General features: G+C 37.7%; 2 protein-coding genes across 2 annotated transcripts in view; one reads left to right on the forward strand and one right to left on the reverse strand.

Moving 5' to 3' along the window:
- Positions 1–2,214: 2,214 nt before the first annotated feature.
- Positions 2,215–3,276, reverse strand: LOC110217662 (uncharacterized). Its single transcript, XM_078155298.1, has 2 exons — positions 2,574–3,276; positions 2,215–2,447 (listed from the first exon to the last, which is right to left on the reverse strand). Exon 1 carries the CDS (start codon positions 3,238–3,240, stop codon positions 2,812–2,814), a length of 429 nt encoding a protein of 142 aa, XP_078011424.1. The 5' UTR covers positions 3,241–3,276; the 3' UTR covers positions 2,215–2,447; positions 2,574–2,811.
- The window catches only part of LMBRD1 (LMBR1 domain containing 1), a 180,398-nt gene continuing 164,620 nt past the window's right edge, over positions 2,734–18,511 (forward strand). The window contains exons 1-2 of the mRNA XM_021000136.2: positions 2,734–2,817; positions 10,804–10,980. Of these exons, the coding sequence (XP_020855795.1) occupies positions 2,743–2,817; positions 10,804–10,980 (252 nt within the window). The 5' untranslated portion in view covers positions 2,734–2,742. The remainder of the gene's footprint in view (positions 2,818–10,803; positions 10,981–18,511) is intronic.

Raw genomic sequence — 18,511 nt, forward strand, 5'->3', positions numbered from 1 at the left:
ATTTTCCTGTAATGTAATTTATCCTTGTCTGCCTCCTCCTTTCTCAGTATGTTTTCTAAGATCAGATTGATCCACTTATTTGGATCCATTTAACCCACTTGATTAGATTTAATAAAAAATTTTAAGAAAGAAAAAGAGATATGATGAAAAAATCAGCAAAACCTATAAATATATTGAAAAAGTCTGAAAATATACACATCGTATCAACAGGTAGACTACTCCTCCTTTCAAGAGTGAGGTGGCAGTCTCTTAATTTCTCTTTTTTGGAGCCAGGCTTGTCCTTTGTAATTTTGCAGCATTGATACTTTTGTGATGGTTGTTCTTTCTGTTTACATTGTTGTTTTCATTTTGTATACTGTTTTCTTTGCTCTGCTTAGTTCACTCTGCATCAGTTCATTTAAGTCAATATTTTTATGCTTCTTTGTATTTATCATATTAGCCAGTTCTTACAGAACATATTCTCTTACATTCATGCAACACATTTTATTTAGCCATTCCCCAATTGATAGGCATTAATAGGTTTCCAGTTATTTGCTAATTAAAAAAGTGCTGCTATAAATATTTTGGTGGATATGGGGATTTTCTTCTTATCAGTGACTTCTTTGGGATTATATTCCTACTAAAGGAATATCTGGGTCAAAGGGTATGAACATTTTAGATACTTTATTTGCATAATTCCAAATTGCATCCCAGAATAGCTGTATTGATTCACAGCTTTACCATCAGTGTACTAGTGTGTTTTCTTTTAGTCTCCCCAACATTGACTATTCACCTGTTCATTATATTTATCAATATGCTGAGTATGAAATAAAATCTTAAGATTCTTTAATGTGCATTTCTCGTATTACTAGTGATTTGGAGCATTCTTTAATACAAATATTAATAGTTCACAGTTATTTTGAGAATTTTTGCTTTATATCCTTTGACCACTTATCTATTATAGAATAGCTTTTAGTCTTACGTATCTTTTATTTGTCTATATATTTGGATACTAAATCCTTCTCTGACAAATTTGATACAAAATTTTGCCTGTTCAGGTACTTTACTTCTTAACTCATATGCATTAATTTTTTGTGAAAAATCTATTTCATATAATCAAAATTATTTGATCTTTTGCTTCTCTATCCCTTGTTCAGTTAAGAATACATGTCCTATCCATAGCTGTAAAAGGTATATCCATTTTAAATTTACTTTGGAACGAGGCATAATATATTGGTCTAAACTCAAAACTAATAATAACATTTCCAGACTGCATTTCAGTTTTCCCAACAGTGTTTAGGAACTGGAAAGTAATTTTCTGCATAATTTTGGTTATATTGAACATTGAATTATTGAGTCCCAGAGTTTCTAAATCTCTGTCATCTAGCCTGTTCAATTGATCTACTTACCTTTTTTTAACCATTAGCAAATGATTTTGATGGCTGTTGCTCTTTATAATGTAGTTTGAGCACTAGAAGTGCTAATCTCCCTTTAATTCCTACCTTTTTCAATTATTTCCCTTGATATTCTGGATCTTCTGTTTCTCCAAATGAATTTTACTATTTTATCAAATTCTTTAAAGGGTCTTTTGAGCGTTGGATTGATGTATCATTAATACTGTAAATCAATCTCCATTACATTAATGCACCACAATTTATTTAGCCATTTCCCAATAAACGGGCACTTACTTTGTTTATAAATCATTAGGATTGGAATCCACTTACAAAAAGTGCTGCTATAAATATTTTGGTACATATGGGTACTTTCTTTTCATCAGTGATCTCTTTGGGGTATAAATATAGTAGTGGAAAGTATTTAATTTTCAACATGAATGTCTATCTATGAAATCAAGTGGAAAGAGCACAAGCTAGATAACTCTTTGGGCCATTTCGTTCAGCAACTCAGTCCTACCTGAAAGGTACTGGCCATTTAACCTCTCAGTGAGGCTCTAATATTCTCATCTGTAAAATGAGAGTGTACTAGATCATCTCTAAGGCCATTTTCAGTTTTCACATTAAGTGATTCTAAATTCTGCAATTGATACCCCCCCCCCCATACTATTGTTTGGGATTAGTTGACTGAATAGGTCTTGGGAGTAAATGGTGTGATCATGTGAAAGATACCTATGTAATCTCTCTTGGTTTCAATTTGCTCACTTGTAAAATACGTAGGATGATATTTTCATTATCTATGTCGCAGGACACTTGAAAGGAAAACTTTTAGCAAACTGTAAAGTGATTGGTATAATTGGACACTAGGAAAATATACTTTTCTTTATTCCTGGAGCACCTGAAGTTTCATAGTAAAAATTTGCTGGGAATTCCAGGTCTCGTCTTCTCCAATTCCTGAGGTTCTATTGTGTTGCCTTCCCCAGTTCATCAGACTCAGTCCTCACACTCTTTAAAGGACTTGCAGCTCAAAAATAGACCATCTGCAGGCCTCAGGCTCGCAGCATCACTAGACACCAGCTGGGGGCGAACGAGGGAGAAGGATGGGGAGGAGGCGGGGTTATGACGTCACCCTCGTCAGACGCCACAGAGCCCAACTTCCTCCCTCCCCCGACCCCTCCTCACACCTCATCCTACTAGCCTCACTGGGTTCGGTCGGCAGGGGACGCTAGTGGGCTGGTCTCCTTGGTGACCGGTGGCCCCGCCCCCTTTGCCCCTTTAACCTTTAGGCTGCGCGAGCGGCGCGACCCAGGCCGCTCGCAGGTTTCTTCGCCGGGCACCTTGTACTCCCGGGATTACCCGGCCGGAAGCGAAGATGGCGGCGGCAGGGAGCGGGTCCGCCTCCGCGGAGCTGGTGATGGGCTGGTGGATCTTCGGGCTGCTTTTACTGGTAGGAGGAGGAGGAGGCGCCGCCGCCGCCTGTCACGTCGTTGCTGCTGTTGTGGCTGTGGAGAGAGGAGGAGCTGGTCCCAGAGCCGGCCCCTCTCCGCCGAAAATAAAGGCTCCCCTGTCCCGGCCGGCGAGGGGACTGGCCGGACCGGACGGGACCCGTGAGCGCAGGCCTCCGCAGCCCCGACTCCGGCCCGGCCCGGCCTGGCCTCGCCTCCTTTCCACGGCCTGGGAGTGGGGGGACTGGGTGTTTTTGCGGGCTCCTTTCCTGCCCCTCCCTTGTCTCCTCCCGGTCGGGGCTAGGGAGGAGCCTGGGGCGGGAGGGGGAGCAGGCATCGGGCCTGTCACTGCGGGGGCCGCACTGGGGGACGTGTGCCGGCCTCCCCTGTGTTGGAGACACTGACACGAGGGAGAAGGGTGGCATCCCGGGCTGGGGTGGGAGGACGTGTTTGTGCTCGGACTCGGGAGCCCGGGAGCCTTCAGAGGGCATATTTAGAAGAGACGTGGGGAGCGGGGGCTCTTTCTGCCCCCTTCCCCCTTTCCCCCCTCGTCATCCCACGCACCCCCACCCACTGCCCACGCCCCGAGTTCAAGGTCTCTTCCCATTGTACGGTTCTCGACATCGTGACGTGGGTGCCGCTTCGGACTTCCTGGGTCAGGCGCCCACTCTCCCCCCTGTCCCATGGGTTGGTCTGGTCAAGCCTATGGACCTCCTTTTCAAAACAATGTTTCTAAGTGCATAAAATACACAGGATTACAAAGAAAACAAATTGAAGTACAGCTATCAAGATTTTTTAAGGAATCACAAACTCCAAAAGCTTCTGAATATAGTTAGATCTAGAAGAGACCTTAGGAAATAATGTGGTTCAGTGGTGTCAGACTTAAGTGGAAGCGGATCCCTGGGGCTTCATACTGACTTAGAAAACCTTAAATTAACGTTATCTATATTGTGTTGTGGTTTTTTTTTTCTGTCAAATATTTTCCAATTACGTTTTAATCTGATTCAGCCCTACTCAGTAAGGTTGCAGGCATTTCGGGCTAGGGATTAGAGCTGAACTTTAGTAGTTTAGCACAGTGCCTGAAGCATAATAAATTCTTAATTGATTATTTATCTGGGCTTGGATTTTCACATTTATAAAATGACGTGCTTGGCATACCTGGCCTCTGATGCCCCTTAGCCTGCAACCTTGTGACATTTATTTGACTCATTTTGACTCAGGGTATCAATTTGTAAAATGAGAGGTTAGACTACTTGCCTTTTGTAGCTTTAAGTCTGTTAACCTTAAAATAAAAAAGCATTTAAGTACTTTCTATATGCCAGGCCCTGTGGTTGACACTGAGGATACAAAGGACTAAAAAGAAACATCCACTTGTTCCTAAGGAGCTTAGTTTCTTTTGGGTTATTCTAGATCATAGATTTTTAGTCTTTTTATTGTGTCATTGACCAATGGCAGTCTGGAGAAACCTATGGATCCCTTCTCAGAATAATGTTTTTAAATTTGTAAAATGTAACATAGAATTTTGAAGGAAACCAATTATATTATAGTTCAGTTATCAAAATATTAAAACATTCATGAACCCCAGGTTAAGAACTCTAGCACTATGGTCCTGTGACTCATTTTCCTGTGAAGTGTAAAAACTTTGGACATCCTTGGACACTTTGTCTTATACTTTCTCTTCATTCCTTTCCTCTTTGCTGTTGCTTTATTCTCCTAGTTAACTTTGCCCACTTTTGACAGGATGTCTAAGCTGTAGTAAAGACTTGGGTTGTTTACCTAGGTGATTACTCTGCATTTTCCATACTGGGGTCTGGAATTAATGCAGTAATTTAATTCAGCTAGTAAATAAAGTCAGGTTAGTGCTGTAGCAGAAAGCCTTCAAAGAAAATGATTTAGACAGGTTGAAGGATTAGAAGAAAAAAGTCAGGTCATCAATGGCATAGTCAGGTGGCATTAGGGTAGCTGTTATAAATCAGTCTTCAAATATTTATTGGGTTCTAGGCCTCTGGGGAGAAGAAAGAAAATGGTCCCTCTAGGACTAGACATCTGGTAGGGAAGACAAGATTTAACATGGAGCAAATCAGAGAATAAGTGCTAAACTGAGTAGGTACTAGAAAAGGGAGTCAGTATTGGCATAATTAGTGAGGGCTTCAAGGAAGAGGTAGATCTTAAAAGGTTGGATTTGAATTGGTGTAGAGGAAGGACACAGGAACCGTGGTGAAATGAAATGTCTTTTGGGATTGTAAATAGACCTGCAAGATTTGAGTAGGCTATTGGTGAGCGGTGGTAAATAGGATTGGAAACATAAGATAGGTTAGATCTGGAGTGGGGAACCTGCCGTTGAGGCCACGTGTGACCTTGAGGCCAAAAGTTCCCCACCCCTTTGAAAGTTAGGCAGAATATTTTGAACTTGATGTGATATCAAGGGCATTGTAATATAGAAGGGCATTTTAAACTGAAGAAGGATAATGGTGTGATGGAAGTGGTTTTTTTTTTTAGACTGATTCTTTAGCAGTGGTATAGTCATTGCATTTTGAAGTTGTGAGAAGCAGGTATCAGGACCTTGATATTGGAGGTTTTAATCAATTTAGAACAACATTATTTGGCACTAAATGCTTATAAAGTAAATGCTTATAAATGTGGTACCAACAGGTGGTCATTCTGCCTTTTCTCAAAGCCATTCAGTGAGGGGGAACCCATTACCAACTGAGGAAGTCCATTATGCTTTGGGATAGCTCTGAATGTTAGAGAAGTTGCTTTATGTCAAGCCTAATAAATCTGTCCCTCTGCAGCTTTTATATTTATTCGTTTTAGTTCTGCCCTTCAGGGACAAAGCAGAACAAAACTAATCCTTCTTGGGCAATTAGGTGGCTCAGGAGATAGAGCAGTAACTGGAGTCAGGATGACCAGAGTTCAAATGTGACCTTAGTCACTTAATATCTGTGTGACCCTAGGCAAGTCACTCAACTTCTATTTGCCTCTTTTCTCATCTGTAAAATTAGAATAATAATAGTACCTACCATACAGGGTTGTTGTAAGGATCAAATGAGATAATAATTATAAAATGCTTAGCACAGTGCCTGGCACATAATAAGCGCCATGTAAACATTAGCCATGTCTAAAAATATTTTGCCCTTTTTTTTTGTAATTTTGAATTTATCACCTTTGTATCAGGAGGTGAGAGGCATATTTCATCTTTATTCTATTGAACCTCTTTTAAAAAAATTCTAGTGTGCAGTATATCCTCCATTTGTTGCAGGATTTATTTTAGACTTTTATATAGCATTGACATCACAAGATGTTACACCTTTTTTATTCATCATGACATCACATTTTTATCACATTGGATATTAAGTGTACCTTTGACAAACAACTCTTTTTTTTTTTAAACCAAATCTAGCTTGATTATAACCCAGAAGTTTTCAGTGCAGTTTAAATTACATGAGTTCCCAGGCCACTGAATAATGTTTACTTCCATTTCTTTGATATATTTTTAACTGTTTGTAACATGTGTCCTGGACATGGTTGAAGGTCATGTTGTAGTATTATATCCCCATTTGGGAATTTTTGTAATACTATGAGTCTCATCAGTAGAAATTACCTTTTTCAGATTTTTAGTACTCCACTTTATATTTTCTTATCCATGAAAAACATTTTTTTTTCATTTTTACTATCTTCCCACTATTTTTCCAACTTCAAGATGACTATGTAGAGGAATCAGTAACAACCCATCCAGGTGCCATGTCCTAATGAAGGTCTCTGTTTTCTGCAGATTTATTCAGCTTTTTTAAAGTAATATTTTCCTAGTTCTTGGTGTTTTTTAAAATTTGTTTTTTTACCTCACTTTTCTTTGTGCTTTGGTGTGATTGATTCCATTTCTTTTTTTATGACTAAAAATTATTTTGTTTCCAAGTCAATAAGCCTTTATTAATCATGTACAGTATGCCATAAGTGATCAACAGAGTCCAAGGCTGCAGAAAAGTTGAGAAGAATGAAGCCTAAGAAAAGGCCATTGAATTTGGCACTGAAAAGATTTTTGGTAACTTTGGAGGGAGTAGTTTTTATGGAATGATGAGGTTGGAAGCTGGATTGTAAGGAGTTAAGAAGAGTGAGAGGAAAGGGTAGCCTTTTCAAGGAGTTTAGTTGCAAAAGGCAGAAGAGATTTAGAATGATAGTGAAGATGGAAAAAGGATCAAATGATTTTTTTGAGGATGAAGGAGTCATAGACATGTTTGTAGATGGGGCAAAGGAGACAGTAGACAGATTAAAGATAAATGATAGAGTAGTGATGACAGAGGGAGCAGTCTATTGGTAGAGAAGGGGTGGAATGGGATTGCTTGTTCAGGTTGAGGGATTAACCACTTTATCATGTGAGACAAGGGTGGAGGAGACAGTAATAGCACAAAGTATCTGATTGATAAGGGATGAGGAAGAGAAGAGGACTTTTTCTGTAAGATAGGAAAATAAGTTTTCAGCTGAGAAGGTTGGGGGGTGGGGAGCCATGAGAGGTTTAAGGAAGGATGAAAGCATATGGAAAAGTAGTTGTGGAGAAGGGGATAGAGTTGATAAGGGAGATATAATAGGATCGCTTAATGGCAATGAGGACCCATTTGAGGTTGTGTAACAGATTTGTAGTGAACTGGGTCAGAATAGCTGCTTGATTTTCTCTACCTTTTTTCAACAGGCATGTCTTACAAGAGTGAAGATGGCAGATGTTGGCAGTGATCCAAGGTGGAGGCAAGACACAATGACCACTATAAGAGGGTCAGGTATTCAAGAGAAGAGGATAGGGTAGAATTGAACTGGTTCACCAAAGGGTCAAGGGGAGAGAGACTAGTGCAGGGTAAATAACCTGGGAGAGAACCAAGGGATTGAGGGATTGGGGTGATGGCGTGGATGAAGAGTAGAGTTAGGTTAGGTCAGAGGGAGATGTGGAAAGACAGTAGATTATGGTCAGATAAGGGAGGGTTAAGTGCATTTTTGGATGATGGCAAAAATGGAGCATGACTGTCTTTGCCTGTAACTGAGCTAGAATAGAGGATTAGTTCATGAGAAGTTAGTAGGTTGAGGAAATGAGTGGTAAAAGTGTTTGAAGGAGAGTCAGTTGTATGTTGAAACCCCCCAGTATGAAGGCAGAAGTTGAAGAGGAGAGAATTTGTGAATGAGGTACCAACTTCATTGAGGAAGGAAAAGGAGTGAGTTGGATATCTGTGGACAACAGCTACAGGGGGTTTGATTGGATGGTAGATATGAATTTCATGAATCTCAAAGGAGAAGAAATTACTTAATAATAAAGGTAGGAAGAGAATTTGAAAGTGGTCATGGGGAGCAAAGAGTATTCCAACTGTATGGCTTTGACCAGTGAGCTGAAGGAAATTAGTGAAGGTGTAGCCACTATTGGAAACGGTGGCCTGAATGGGTGGAAGTCTGCCTGACTCTAGGACCCTTGCTACTTTCCCTCGGGACAAGCTCAGTAGGAGATAAGGGGAATGGAGTCAGCAGGAGATCTTGCTCCAATCCCCTCATTCATATCGGAAAAACAAAAGAAAACCCTTATAACAAATGCACAATCAAGAAAAATTCTCTGATCACATCTAAAAAATAAATGAATGATTGACTTCAATAGAGCAACAACCACCACAATATCTCTAACAGTCATTTAAATATGCTCTTTAAGATCTACAACTTTTAAGGAAAAAAAAAAAGCTACAACTTTTGCACAGTTTCTTGAAATAATATCCAAAAATCACAATTAAAAATTAAGTGAACTCTATATAGCATGAAATCCAGCATTCACCTTCTAGAGAACATAATAAAGAGGGACCACTTCAATCCAAATTTTTCTTTACTAGGGTAGAGGCTCTGAGTCAGCCTGTGTTCTGAAGCACATACACATGGCCATAGCTGCTATAGAATGAAACTATATCAAAATAATTGCTTGTCCTAAATTATTGACATGCTACTAAAACTGTAAAGAGCTTTTAGGCCTAGCTTTATCTCATTTGATGCTTACAACAACTTTATAAGGGTAGGTAGGATTTGGATATATATCATTTCACTTTTCCACATGAAACTGAGGCTCAAATTTGTTGTTATTTGTTCAAGATTATATGAAGAATGAGCGACAAAGCTGGGACTTGAGCCCATTGTCTTCTAACTTAAAGTAAACCAAATGCTGCTTTTTATTATTATAACTTCACTTCCCTTTCATACTTATGCTGGTTTTTTGGAAGTAAGTTGAATTAAAAAAAAAAATCCTTTCCAGAACAAGAAATAACTTGTATTTAAAATGAATGATTTAATTAGCAGATGTTGAAATACTTCTGGACAAGTGTAAAACTTTATACTTGGTAGAATAATATTACAAAGAAGTATAAGGTGTGATTGACCTTAGCTTATCTATTAGAGGGTAAGACATTTGAACGTTAAAAGAGATCACAAGGCAATACATGATTAATTGCCAAAGAGTGTCACAAGCAATAAATGCTTTTGAGTTTACAGATAAAGTTATTGTGGGCTGAAGTGTTATAGAAAAACAAGATGCTGTGGAAAAATGACATTGATACTATAGGCCATTAGTAGAATTTGGGTAGGTGGAGAAGCAGGGGAGACAGCATTTTGGGGAGCGTTAAGGGAAAGAAGAATGGTATGAGTTAACTTGTAGAGTAGATTAGTTTGGAGTTTTTATGCAGATGACTAGTGGAAAATATTGGACTCAGTAGTTTGGTTCTGAATTGCTTTTGAAGCCTTGTATGAAGCAGTGGAATTTGGAGTTTTTCCTATAGATGATAAGGAGCCATTTGGTATACGGTTGGAGGAGTGATGTGATCAGAATTGTATTTTCAAAAGATTAATCAGACAGCAGTGTCCATGATGGATTGGACTAAAGATATGTGTATGTGTGTGTATATGTGTGTGTGTGTGTATGTAAGATATATAAATTTTTTTTGTTCTTTCTAATTTTTTTAAGGGTTGTTGAGATGGGTGGAATAAAGGTAGCTGAGGCCATGGAATAAAGACAGATCTGATTTGTTTCTGGAAGGTGATTTTATTAACACTACAATTTTAGGCTGATGTTCTCATTTATGTCATTGGGACATGAATGGCTAAGTGGCATAAAACCTCATAGATCAAGTAAAGGTCCCAGATAACTGTTACCTTGGAGAGGGGTGAAGGTGAAGGCTAGCCTGTGTGGTGTCTAAGCTTTTGGGGAGGAAAACTGTGCAGCACCTGCCTGGTCAGGTAAAGTTAATGATTGTTATCAATTTAACAAAAGAGCTAGGGACAGAGTGAACTTTGTATTTATAACATTCCTTTATAGAATTTTTAGAGACCTGAAGTTGATGTATAATGTATTTATATTGTACTCATGTTTCTAGTATGCTTTCCTCTGATAGATTACCCAAACCTATGTCTAGGGTTCATTAAGACCTAATGTGTTTTAATGTGTTAATTGCATGTGGTTATCTGTAATTTTCAGCTGTACTTTTTAACCTCTCTCTGTCAGCAGTTGACTCAAATAGTATTCGGTTTCTGATGTTAGTATCTGATGTTCCACTAGCAAGTATCTTTCTAGGATAGAGCAACAGTTAATTAACACCCTTAGATTAGTGATATAAGGAAAAAAAAATTTCAAATTCGCTTTGACAGCAATATTGTGTGAATCCATTAGGTACTGAATTCTGCTCATATGTTAGGTTTTAGTACTTAGTATCTACTTTTTAAGCATTGTGATTGAGATTGTGTTGCATTCATGAAATAGGTTGGGTTATTCCTTGTGATAGGTGCAGAGTTAAGGGAGCACCATGCCAGTAATAATTTTTTTCATCCATCTCAAAGTGCATTTGACTTAACACTCATGTTATAAATCCTCAGTTATTCTCTGGTTATACAGAGTGGTGCTTTTCATGAACTTTCATAATAATGTTATCTATGTATCTTTGGGAACCTGCTCATTATAGTAACACTACTTTTTTTTTTAATTTTAGGCAATTTTGGCATTCTGCTGGGTGTATGTTCGGAAATACCAAAGTCAACGAGAAAGTGAAGTTGTCTCCACCATAACAGCAATTTTTTCCTTGGCGATTGCACTCATCACATCAGCACTTCTACCAGTGGACATTTTTTTGGTTTCTTATATGAAAAATCAAAATGGTACATTTAAGGTAATATACCATATAGCAGTTTCAAACCTTCCCCACCCCAACAAAATGCCTAGAAAAATTTAAGTGGGTCAAAAATTTTAGTAGCTGATTCAGATATGTGTTTTTTGTTTCTGTTTTGGAATGTTGCAGGCAAATAAGAGTTAAATACCAGATTTCATTCAGTTAATTTCATTTTTTTTCATTCTTGTTCTAATTCCAAATGATATGTATTATCATCTGAAAACATTTTTAAGTACTGCTGTTAGACTTTTATTACCCAGCTTTCTCCAAACTTGGGGACTTTTATGGTAAAATTGGAGGACTTAGTCCTTTAACAATGGTAAATGTTGATTTGGAAGTACTTTTGACTGGTTGGTCTGTTTGTTAGAGGATAAAGTATTTAAGATCAGGGTTTGGGATTCAAGCTTTGTGCTGGAAACCTTTTTGAAGCGTCATGGTATTAGGAAAAAGCCCTGGACCGATAGTAAGGGAACCCAAGTTCTAGTCAAGGCTTAGCCATTACTTAGTTGTATGGCATGGGAAAGTTGCTTCATCTTTGTGCGTTGACATCTATAAAATGGGGAAATAGAACTAACTGATTTCTAAGGACTTTTAAACTCAAACAGTCTATAAATCTATTGTAAGCATTTCAGAAATACGGAAGTCAGAACTGACTTTCCAAAACTTAAGATGAGTTTTAGGTTGTTGACTATTATTTTGTTTTGCTAGACTCCAAAAAACTGGTTTCCTATTTAAGAATATATATCATTATTGTTAGTGACCCTTATCATCTCAGACAGCTAGTTGGTGCAGTGGATAGAGCCCTGGGCTTGGAATCAGGAATACCAGAATTTGTTTGGCTTCAGACACATATCAACTGTGTGACCCTGAGCAAGTAAGTTAACTTCTGTTTGCTTCAGTTTCCTCTTTTATAATCTGAAAGTAATATAAACAAAAGTTTAAGTTCCACTCAAAAAGATTGAGCTCTAAATCTGAGTTAATGAAAAGCAACGATACAGATAATAATAGCAATTACTACTGAAGATATTAAAAGCACCTACCTCTCAGGATTGTTGTGAGGATAAAATGAGATAATAATTGTAAAGCACGTAGCCCAGGGCCTGTAACATTGTAAGTGTTATATAAAAGTTATCATCATTATTATTATTGTCATCATCATCATCATCATCATCTGTATTGTTGCTTTTCATTAGCTCAATTATATTTGTCAGTCTTTTTGACTGGGACTTGCACTTTTGTTTTAAGTTCCTAGTGATGCAGTATTTTCAGTGGTTTCATTCATTCATCCATTAGTTGTGTTCTGATCTGTATTACTTAATAAGAATAGAAAGTATACCTTTCCTGTTCATTCTTCAAACATTTTAGTCCTGGGATACTTGGAATGAAAGAATAAATAAAAGAGAGCATTTATTAAGTGCTTTCTATATGCAAAGCACTGCCTTAAGTGCTGGGGATACAAATACAAAAGTGAGATAGTCATTGCTCTCAATGAAGAGGAGACACTGAGAATTGAAGGAGGGTCTCATCTGCAAGTCAGGTGGAAAGTTACCATGGTCCTTAGTGTGCAGTGTTAGAGCATATAATAATAATGCTTCTTTAACATACTTTCCACTGATAAAATATCAATGTGTTGTGTCAAATCAGAGCCAAGAACTTTGGTGATGAGCACTTTATTTTTTAAAAATGACTGATATGTAAAATAGTCCTTTCTGAGAAATAGTTCTATCATTTTAGGACCAAGTTATAAATAAGCTTTAAAAGCTGTGAGAATGTTTAATTCTTTGTAAACTTTGTACATTTCCAGGATAGAAGGATTTGGCAGCTTCAGAGTGTTAAAAGTTTTCTTCCTATTTTTAAATTAGATAGTATACTTCTTGAACATACAGTACATTATTCGGTCTCTAAGATTTTTTTCTTGCCCAGTCTGGATTACATGTAAAAGACTCTGCTGTGTTTAGATAAGTGATCTAAATATTGAGCTTTTATAGCAACTTAATTTTTTTTCAGTATAGTCACAGATATAGCTTTAATGCTTATTTATTCAGGAATAGAGTCTTATTCTGTCAATTATATCTTGACTCCAAAGATGTTTAGCTACCAGGTTGCCATGTTGCCTAGCTTGTGGTGCTTAATATTTTTGGCACAGTCCATCAGAAATTATCACAGTATACTTTATACTTCTTGCTTGAGTGTTTTGTAATTTACGACCATTACATCTTGAAATCCACAGTGTCGTTTGGTATGGGTATATGCCTAGCGTCTCTTTAGGTTTTTCAACTGCCATATGTATGTACCAGCCTTTCAGCTCAGGCTCATTCTTTTCTGGACAGGATTGTGGATGATGGAGGCTGTTTATTGCCAGTACAATCGCTAAATAGTCTCAATTCCTTCTGAGCCTTTCCAAAGGATGCTTTAAGACCTTACTTTAGATCCCCATAAGCCCCATTTAGCTTTTCCAAACTGGAGTCAGCAGTAAGATGTTTCCTATCTTACTCTTGTTTTTCTTTCTTTGCAAGTCAGATAGTATTGTTTGGCTCCTAAAGACTTAGAATAGCTCCTACATCCAAAGTCATTGAGCCCTGGCTTATGTCTTTAGGATTTATGATCTGACAGATTTTTTTTCATTATGAATTTTCTAAAAATATTTTTTATAAAGCTAATTCTTTTAGATTAGCCAATTTACTTACTTAATTCAGTAAGCATTTATTTAGTACCTGTTTTCTTACATTAAGATTCTGTCATGGGGAGCTTCGTGATGGATGCCAGCAAGTCTCTCCCTATATTACCCATAAGGAACTTTGCAGAAGAACATAAGTAAAAGATGTTGTCAGAGACATGTGTGATAGGAAAGCAAGATGTGCTGGTTATATGCTGAGGGATGACAGTAGATTACCTGAATGCTCCATGATGTTAGGAGAAAGGGAAGGTCTCCACCATCTTGGGTGGTCTTCCTTTGACAAGTGTAGGGGAAGACAAGAATCACACAGGATGGGTATTGATGAGTTATGAGCTACATTGGAGGAAATGTCAAAATCAGTAAGATCACAGATCCGTTTTTCATGCTTTAAGATATAGATTTGAAAGAGGCCTTAGAAGTAATTTTGTACTCTCTCTTAATTTTTCAGGTGAGGAAACTGAGACCCAGAAAGATTAAGTGATATTCCCAGAGTCATAAAGGCATTAAGTAGTGGAGCTAGAGTTTAAATCCCTACTTCTAATCACAGACCCAGAACTTTTTTCTACTATGCCTTTTTGCCTTGCTCTAGGAAGAATTTTTTCGATATCTGTCTCACAGAACTATTACTAAGTTCTTCTCAGCTGTACACTTACATAAACAAAAGAAATTTTAGATTTGGCAGTTGTTGAGAATATGAGGAACAGCTGTGAAATTAGCTACAACAGAGTAAAACAGAGCAGGTAGTAATAAGTTTTAATATAGCCTAGCCTTGTCATATAGGTTGGATATATAAGTAGACCTTGAAGTCTTTCTCTGATGAGTCATTCTCCAAATTGATAGTGCTTGTTTTAAAATGTTCTAAAAAAGAAGATGGACTTGCTTTGTGAGATTTAATTTTGTGTGTGATGCTACAGAGCCTGGCAATCCCTTCATATAAAGGCCAGAAGGAAGTGTACCAAAACAGTTTGCTTATAATCTGGCACAGTTTGGGGTTGTCATCACTGCTTTTCCTCTTCTGTTGGCCCTTGGGTTATTCTTCTTGGTTCCTTCTGTCTTTGTTTAATGGTGGAGGCACTGAGAAGGAGAAAGTGTGTATTTTTAGGTGGCTAGTGCAATGTACCCCCAGGAGTTTACATTATTAATTCTCTTTCCTGCCTTTTTGGTATGACGTTTTAAAGGATTTATTATTTCTTGCTATAAGCAGTCAACTAAAAAACAACAGATCCTCTATGTAGCTAAAGTATAAATTTAGGCAGTAATATATGTCTAGAGCAACACGGATAAGATACTAATTAGTTTTAAATATTATTAGGAAGGGATAGATACTGGACCTATGATTTCATTAATAAGAAGCTATTGGAAAAGCAAATACTCCCTCCACCAATGCAGATAGGCCCCTTCTCTACAACCTTTTGTCTTAGATAGCTATCTAGAACACTGAAAAAGTAGATTAAGTAACTCTCCTAGGGTCACACAGTCAATATGCATTAGAGTTATCTACCTGAGAGCCAGTGTGGCTTTAGAAAGGCCCGAGGAATGGTCAATATGGTGTTTGCTGCCAGACAGCTCCAGTAGAAATACCAAGAGCAGAACACAGTTCTGTATATAACATTTGTAGATCTGACCAAGGCTTTTGATACTGTCAGTCATGAGGGCTTATGGAAAATTATGTCCTAATTTAGTTACCTGGAGAAGTTCATCAGTATTGTATATCAGTTTCATGGTGGCATGCATGCTTGCCCAGGTTCTGGATAATGGATGATGCTCTTGCAACTTTCCCAGTCACCAGTGGAGTGAAACAAGGCTGTGTGCTTGCTCCCATGCTTTTTAGCTACGATGTTTTCAGCTATGTTGTCAAATGCCTTCAAAGAAGATGAACATGGCCTCAAGGTGAGCGACTGTATTGATGGTAAATTCTACAGCTTGAAAAGGCTACAAGCCAAGACCAAGGGAGTGCTGGCACATGATTTTTTTTGTTTGCTGGTGATTGTGCACTCAGTGCAGCTTCTGAAGCTGAGATGCAACAAAATATGGATTGATTCTCTCTTGTTTGTGCTAATTTTGGCCTAACAATTAACACTGAGAAAACACAGATGCTCCATCAGCCAGCACCATATCATCCATATGTGGAACCATTGGTTACAGCAAATGGAGAAGTTTTGAATGCTGTGGCTAAGTTCACTTACCTTGGCAATATACTTTCTAGGGATGTACACATTGATAATGAGGTTGACATAGGCATTGCCAGAGGTAGCTTAGTGTTTGGGAGGCTCTGAAGGAAAGTGTGGGAGAGATAGGTATTAGACTGCATACCAAACTGAAGGTCTACAGAGCTGTTGTGCTGACCTCATTGTTGTATGCCTGTGAAACCTGGACAGTATACCAGCACTGTGACAGGAACTGAATTGCTTTTGTTTGAATTCTCTTAGGAAGATACCTGGAAAGGTAAGATACCAGTCCTTTCTTGAACTAAACTGCCAAGCATTCAAACTCTTTTGCAGAGAGTGCAACTCCAGTGGCTGGCTGTGTTGTTTGAATGTCAAACATATGCTTGCCAAAAAGACTATTTTATGGAGAACTCACACAGAGCAAGTGTTCACATGATGCTCAGAAGAAGTGATACAAGGACTCTCTCAAGGTCCCTCATAAGAACTTTGGAATTGATTGTGTGACGTGGGAGACACTGACACAAGCCTGCCCAGCATGGTGTGCCCTCTTTAGAGAAGGTGCTGTGCTCTGTGAGCAAAGTAGAATTGAAGTAAGCTCCAAAGAAATGGGAGATGCACAAATTTAGAGAATCCACCCCAAATGTTCACATGGACTGTTTGTGCCCAGCCTATGGTAGAGCATTCCAAACTCATATTGGTCTGATCAGCCACAGTCAGACATCTTTTAACTTGACTCTACCATGGTGAATCCAGAGGCCACACTTAAATTTAGGTCTCCTTGACTCCAAGGCCAGCTCTATCCATTGTTATACTACCTCTCAGGAGAAATTAGGAAGCTAAACTTAAAAGCCCTTTTCATGATTTCTGTAAAATGAACAAGACTCTTGTTTTAGACTACATGTCAAATGAGAATAAAACATCTTAATAAGTAAAACTTGGAGAGGTCAAAACCAGTTTAGTACTTTGGTAGCTAAAAAATTCAGTGTTTAAAATCTTTTTAGATTTTAAGGTTCTAAGATCTTTTTCTTCATAACTCATTGCTAGTCATTCTTTAGTCTTAAGAACTTTATAATTTCTTCATCACCGTCTGATCCTCTCCTGTTTTCAGCCACAATCTTCTTTGTCCCTTTCTCTCTGGAATTCTGTCTCCTACTTTTTGCTTTCTATTCTTTCTATTCTGTGCCAGTCCTTGAACCTCTCTTGTAACTCTTTGGACACTCAAGATCTCTGTTTGACTCCAGACTTCATTGGATGCTACTTTGGGAACTAGTGGTTTATAAAACATATCAAAAGCTTAACATTCTTTGGTATGTAAGGAAAAAAGTCTGTTTCATGAGCTAAGCTCTTTTGACAGTAAGTACATCAAACACCTTGGAGGAAAGGCTATGTATAAACGCCAAGTAATCTAATCATGCTTGAGTGATGTTGTATATGTTGTACGTAGTTGTGCTTTCAAAATAGTAACAGTTTACTTGATGAGATTTGGGTAAATGAAAGGAGCAAGGCTCAACACATTTGCTTTAGATCCTAGGAGCTAGACCCAAAATTTAAAAGCCAAATGAATTTAGTAAATAAGTCACAGTAAAAACTGCTTTCACATTTTGACCTTAAAAAAAGAAAAAAGAAGCATACAGCTGAGAAAGTGGGCAGAGGAGCATGGAAATTCACTGCCAAACTACAACCCAATCCAAAACCTAATCTTACAAAAAACTGGAGGGTTTTTGTTTTCTTCACTGGGGAAAATTCTCTTCATTCTCAAACTTTACTGAGAGGAAGAGACTTGGAGGACCCTGAATAAGAAAGAAAGAAGTAGGTCCTGGGGGATTTGCTCACTTGTTGCCTTTGAATAAATAGTTCTGTGGATTTTTTCTGTAGGGGGAGTTTACAGGATTTGTGATTGTTTTTGGAACTCAAGACTCACTTTGAAAAGCTGGTCAAATTATAGTATCTGTTTGCCTTGCGTTTGGCAGCGAGAGATAGATGAGACAGAGCCAAGTAGTCCCACCTGTTTGGTACCATTGATCGATGGAGTCATCTTCAGTTCCTAGGAGCAAACACAAGCCAATATGATTCCTTAAATGTTCAATGATAATTCTACTGTATAAAATTTAATATGAAATTCTTTCTTTTACATATTATCATCAAATGTTTACTGTCTCAGGTGTTATGTGATGGGATTTTGAGTCATCTTGGTGACCTAAACACCAAGATTTTGTCTATGCCCACACTAAAAGAGATTGTTATTTTTTTTAAATGTGTCTGTACAAAAACTTAATTTATTAATTTAAGAGTGTCATATATTTTCTTGTCTTCTAAGGTCAAATTTTATTTTATTTTCAAATTTAATCCTAATTATTTAGTTTAAGTAATAAAAAAGGATAAGTGGCAATACAGCAGTCTCTGACAAAGTAAAAATTTTGTTCCCCCAAGATGTAGTTGTTTAAAAAGGAAGAAAATAAAACCTTGTGCTGTCACTGACCTTTGATGAGGGATAGAGTTAATACATGTATAATCTTCATTCTCCTTTGTTATGTATGAAGTCCTTATATTAATAGATTAGAATAGTGACTTAGAAGAATATCAAATTTTTCATTCTACTTGTACTTTTGAGGTTTTTTAGGTAATAAGAAATATTTTGGAAGTTTCAGTTGGTAATAATTCTGATAGACAGTTCCTAAAACATTTA

The sequence above is a fragment of the Phascolarctos cinereus genome, unplaced genomic scaffold (assembly GCF_003287225.1).
Source record: "Phascolarctos cinereus isolate Bilbo 61053 unplaced genomic scaffold, phaCin_HiC Scaffold_5;HRSCAF=322, whole genome shotgun sequence".
NCBI classification, from domain to species: domain Eukaryota; kingdom Metazoa; phylum Chordata; class Mammalia; order Diprotodontia; family Phascolarctidae; genus Phascolarctos; species Phascolarctos cinereus.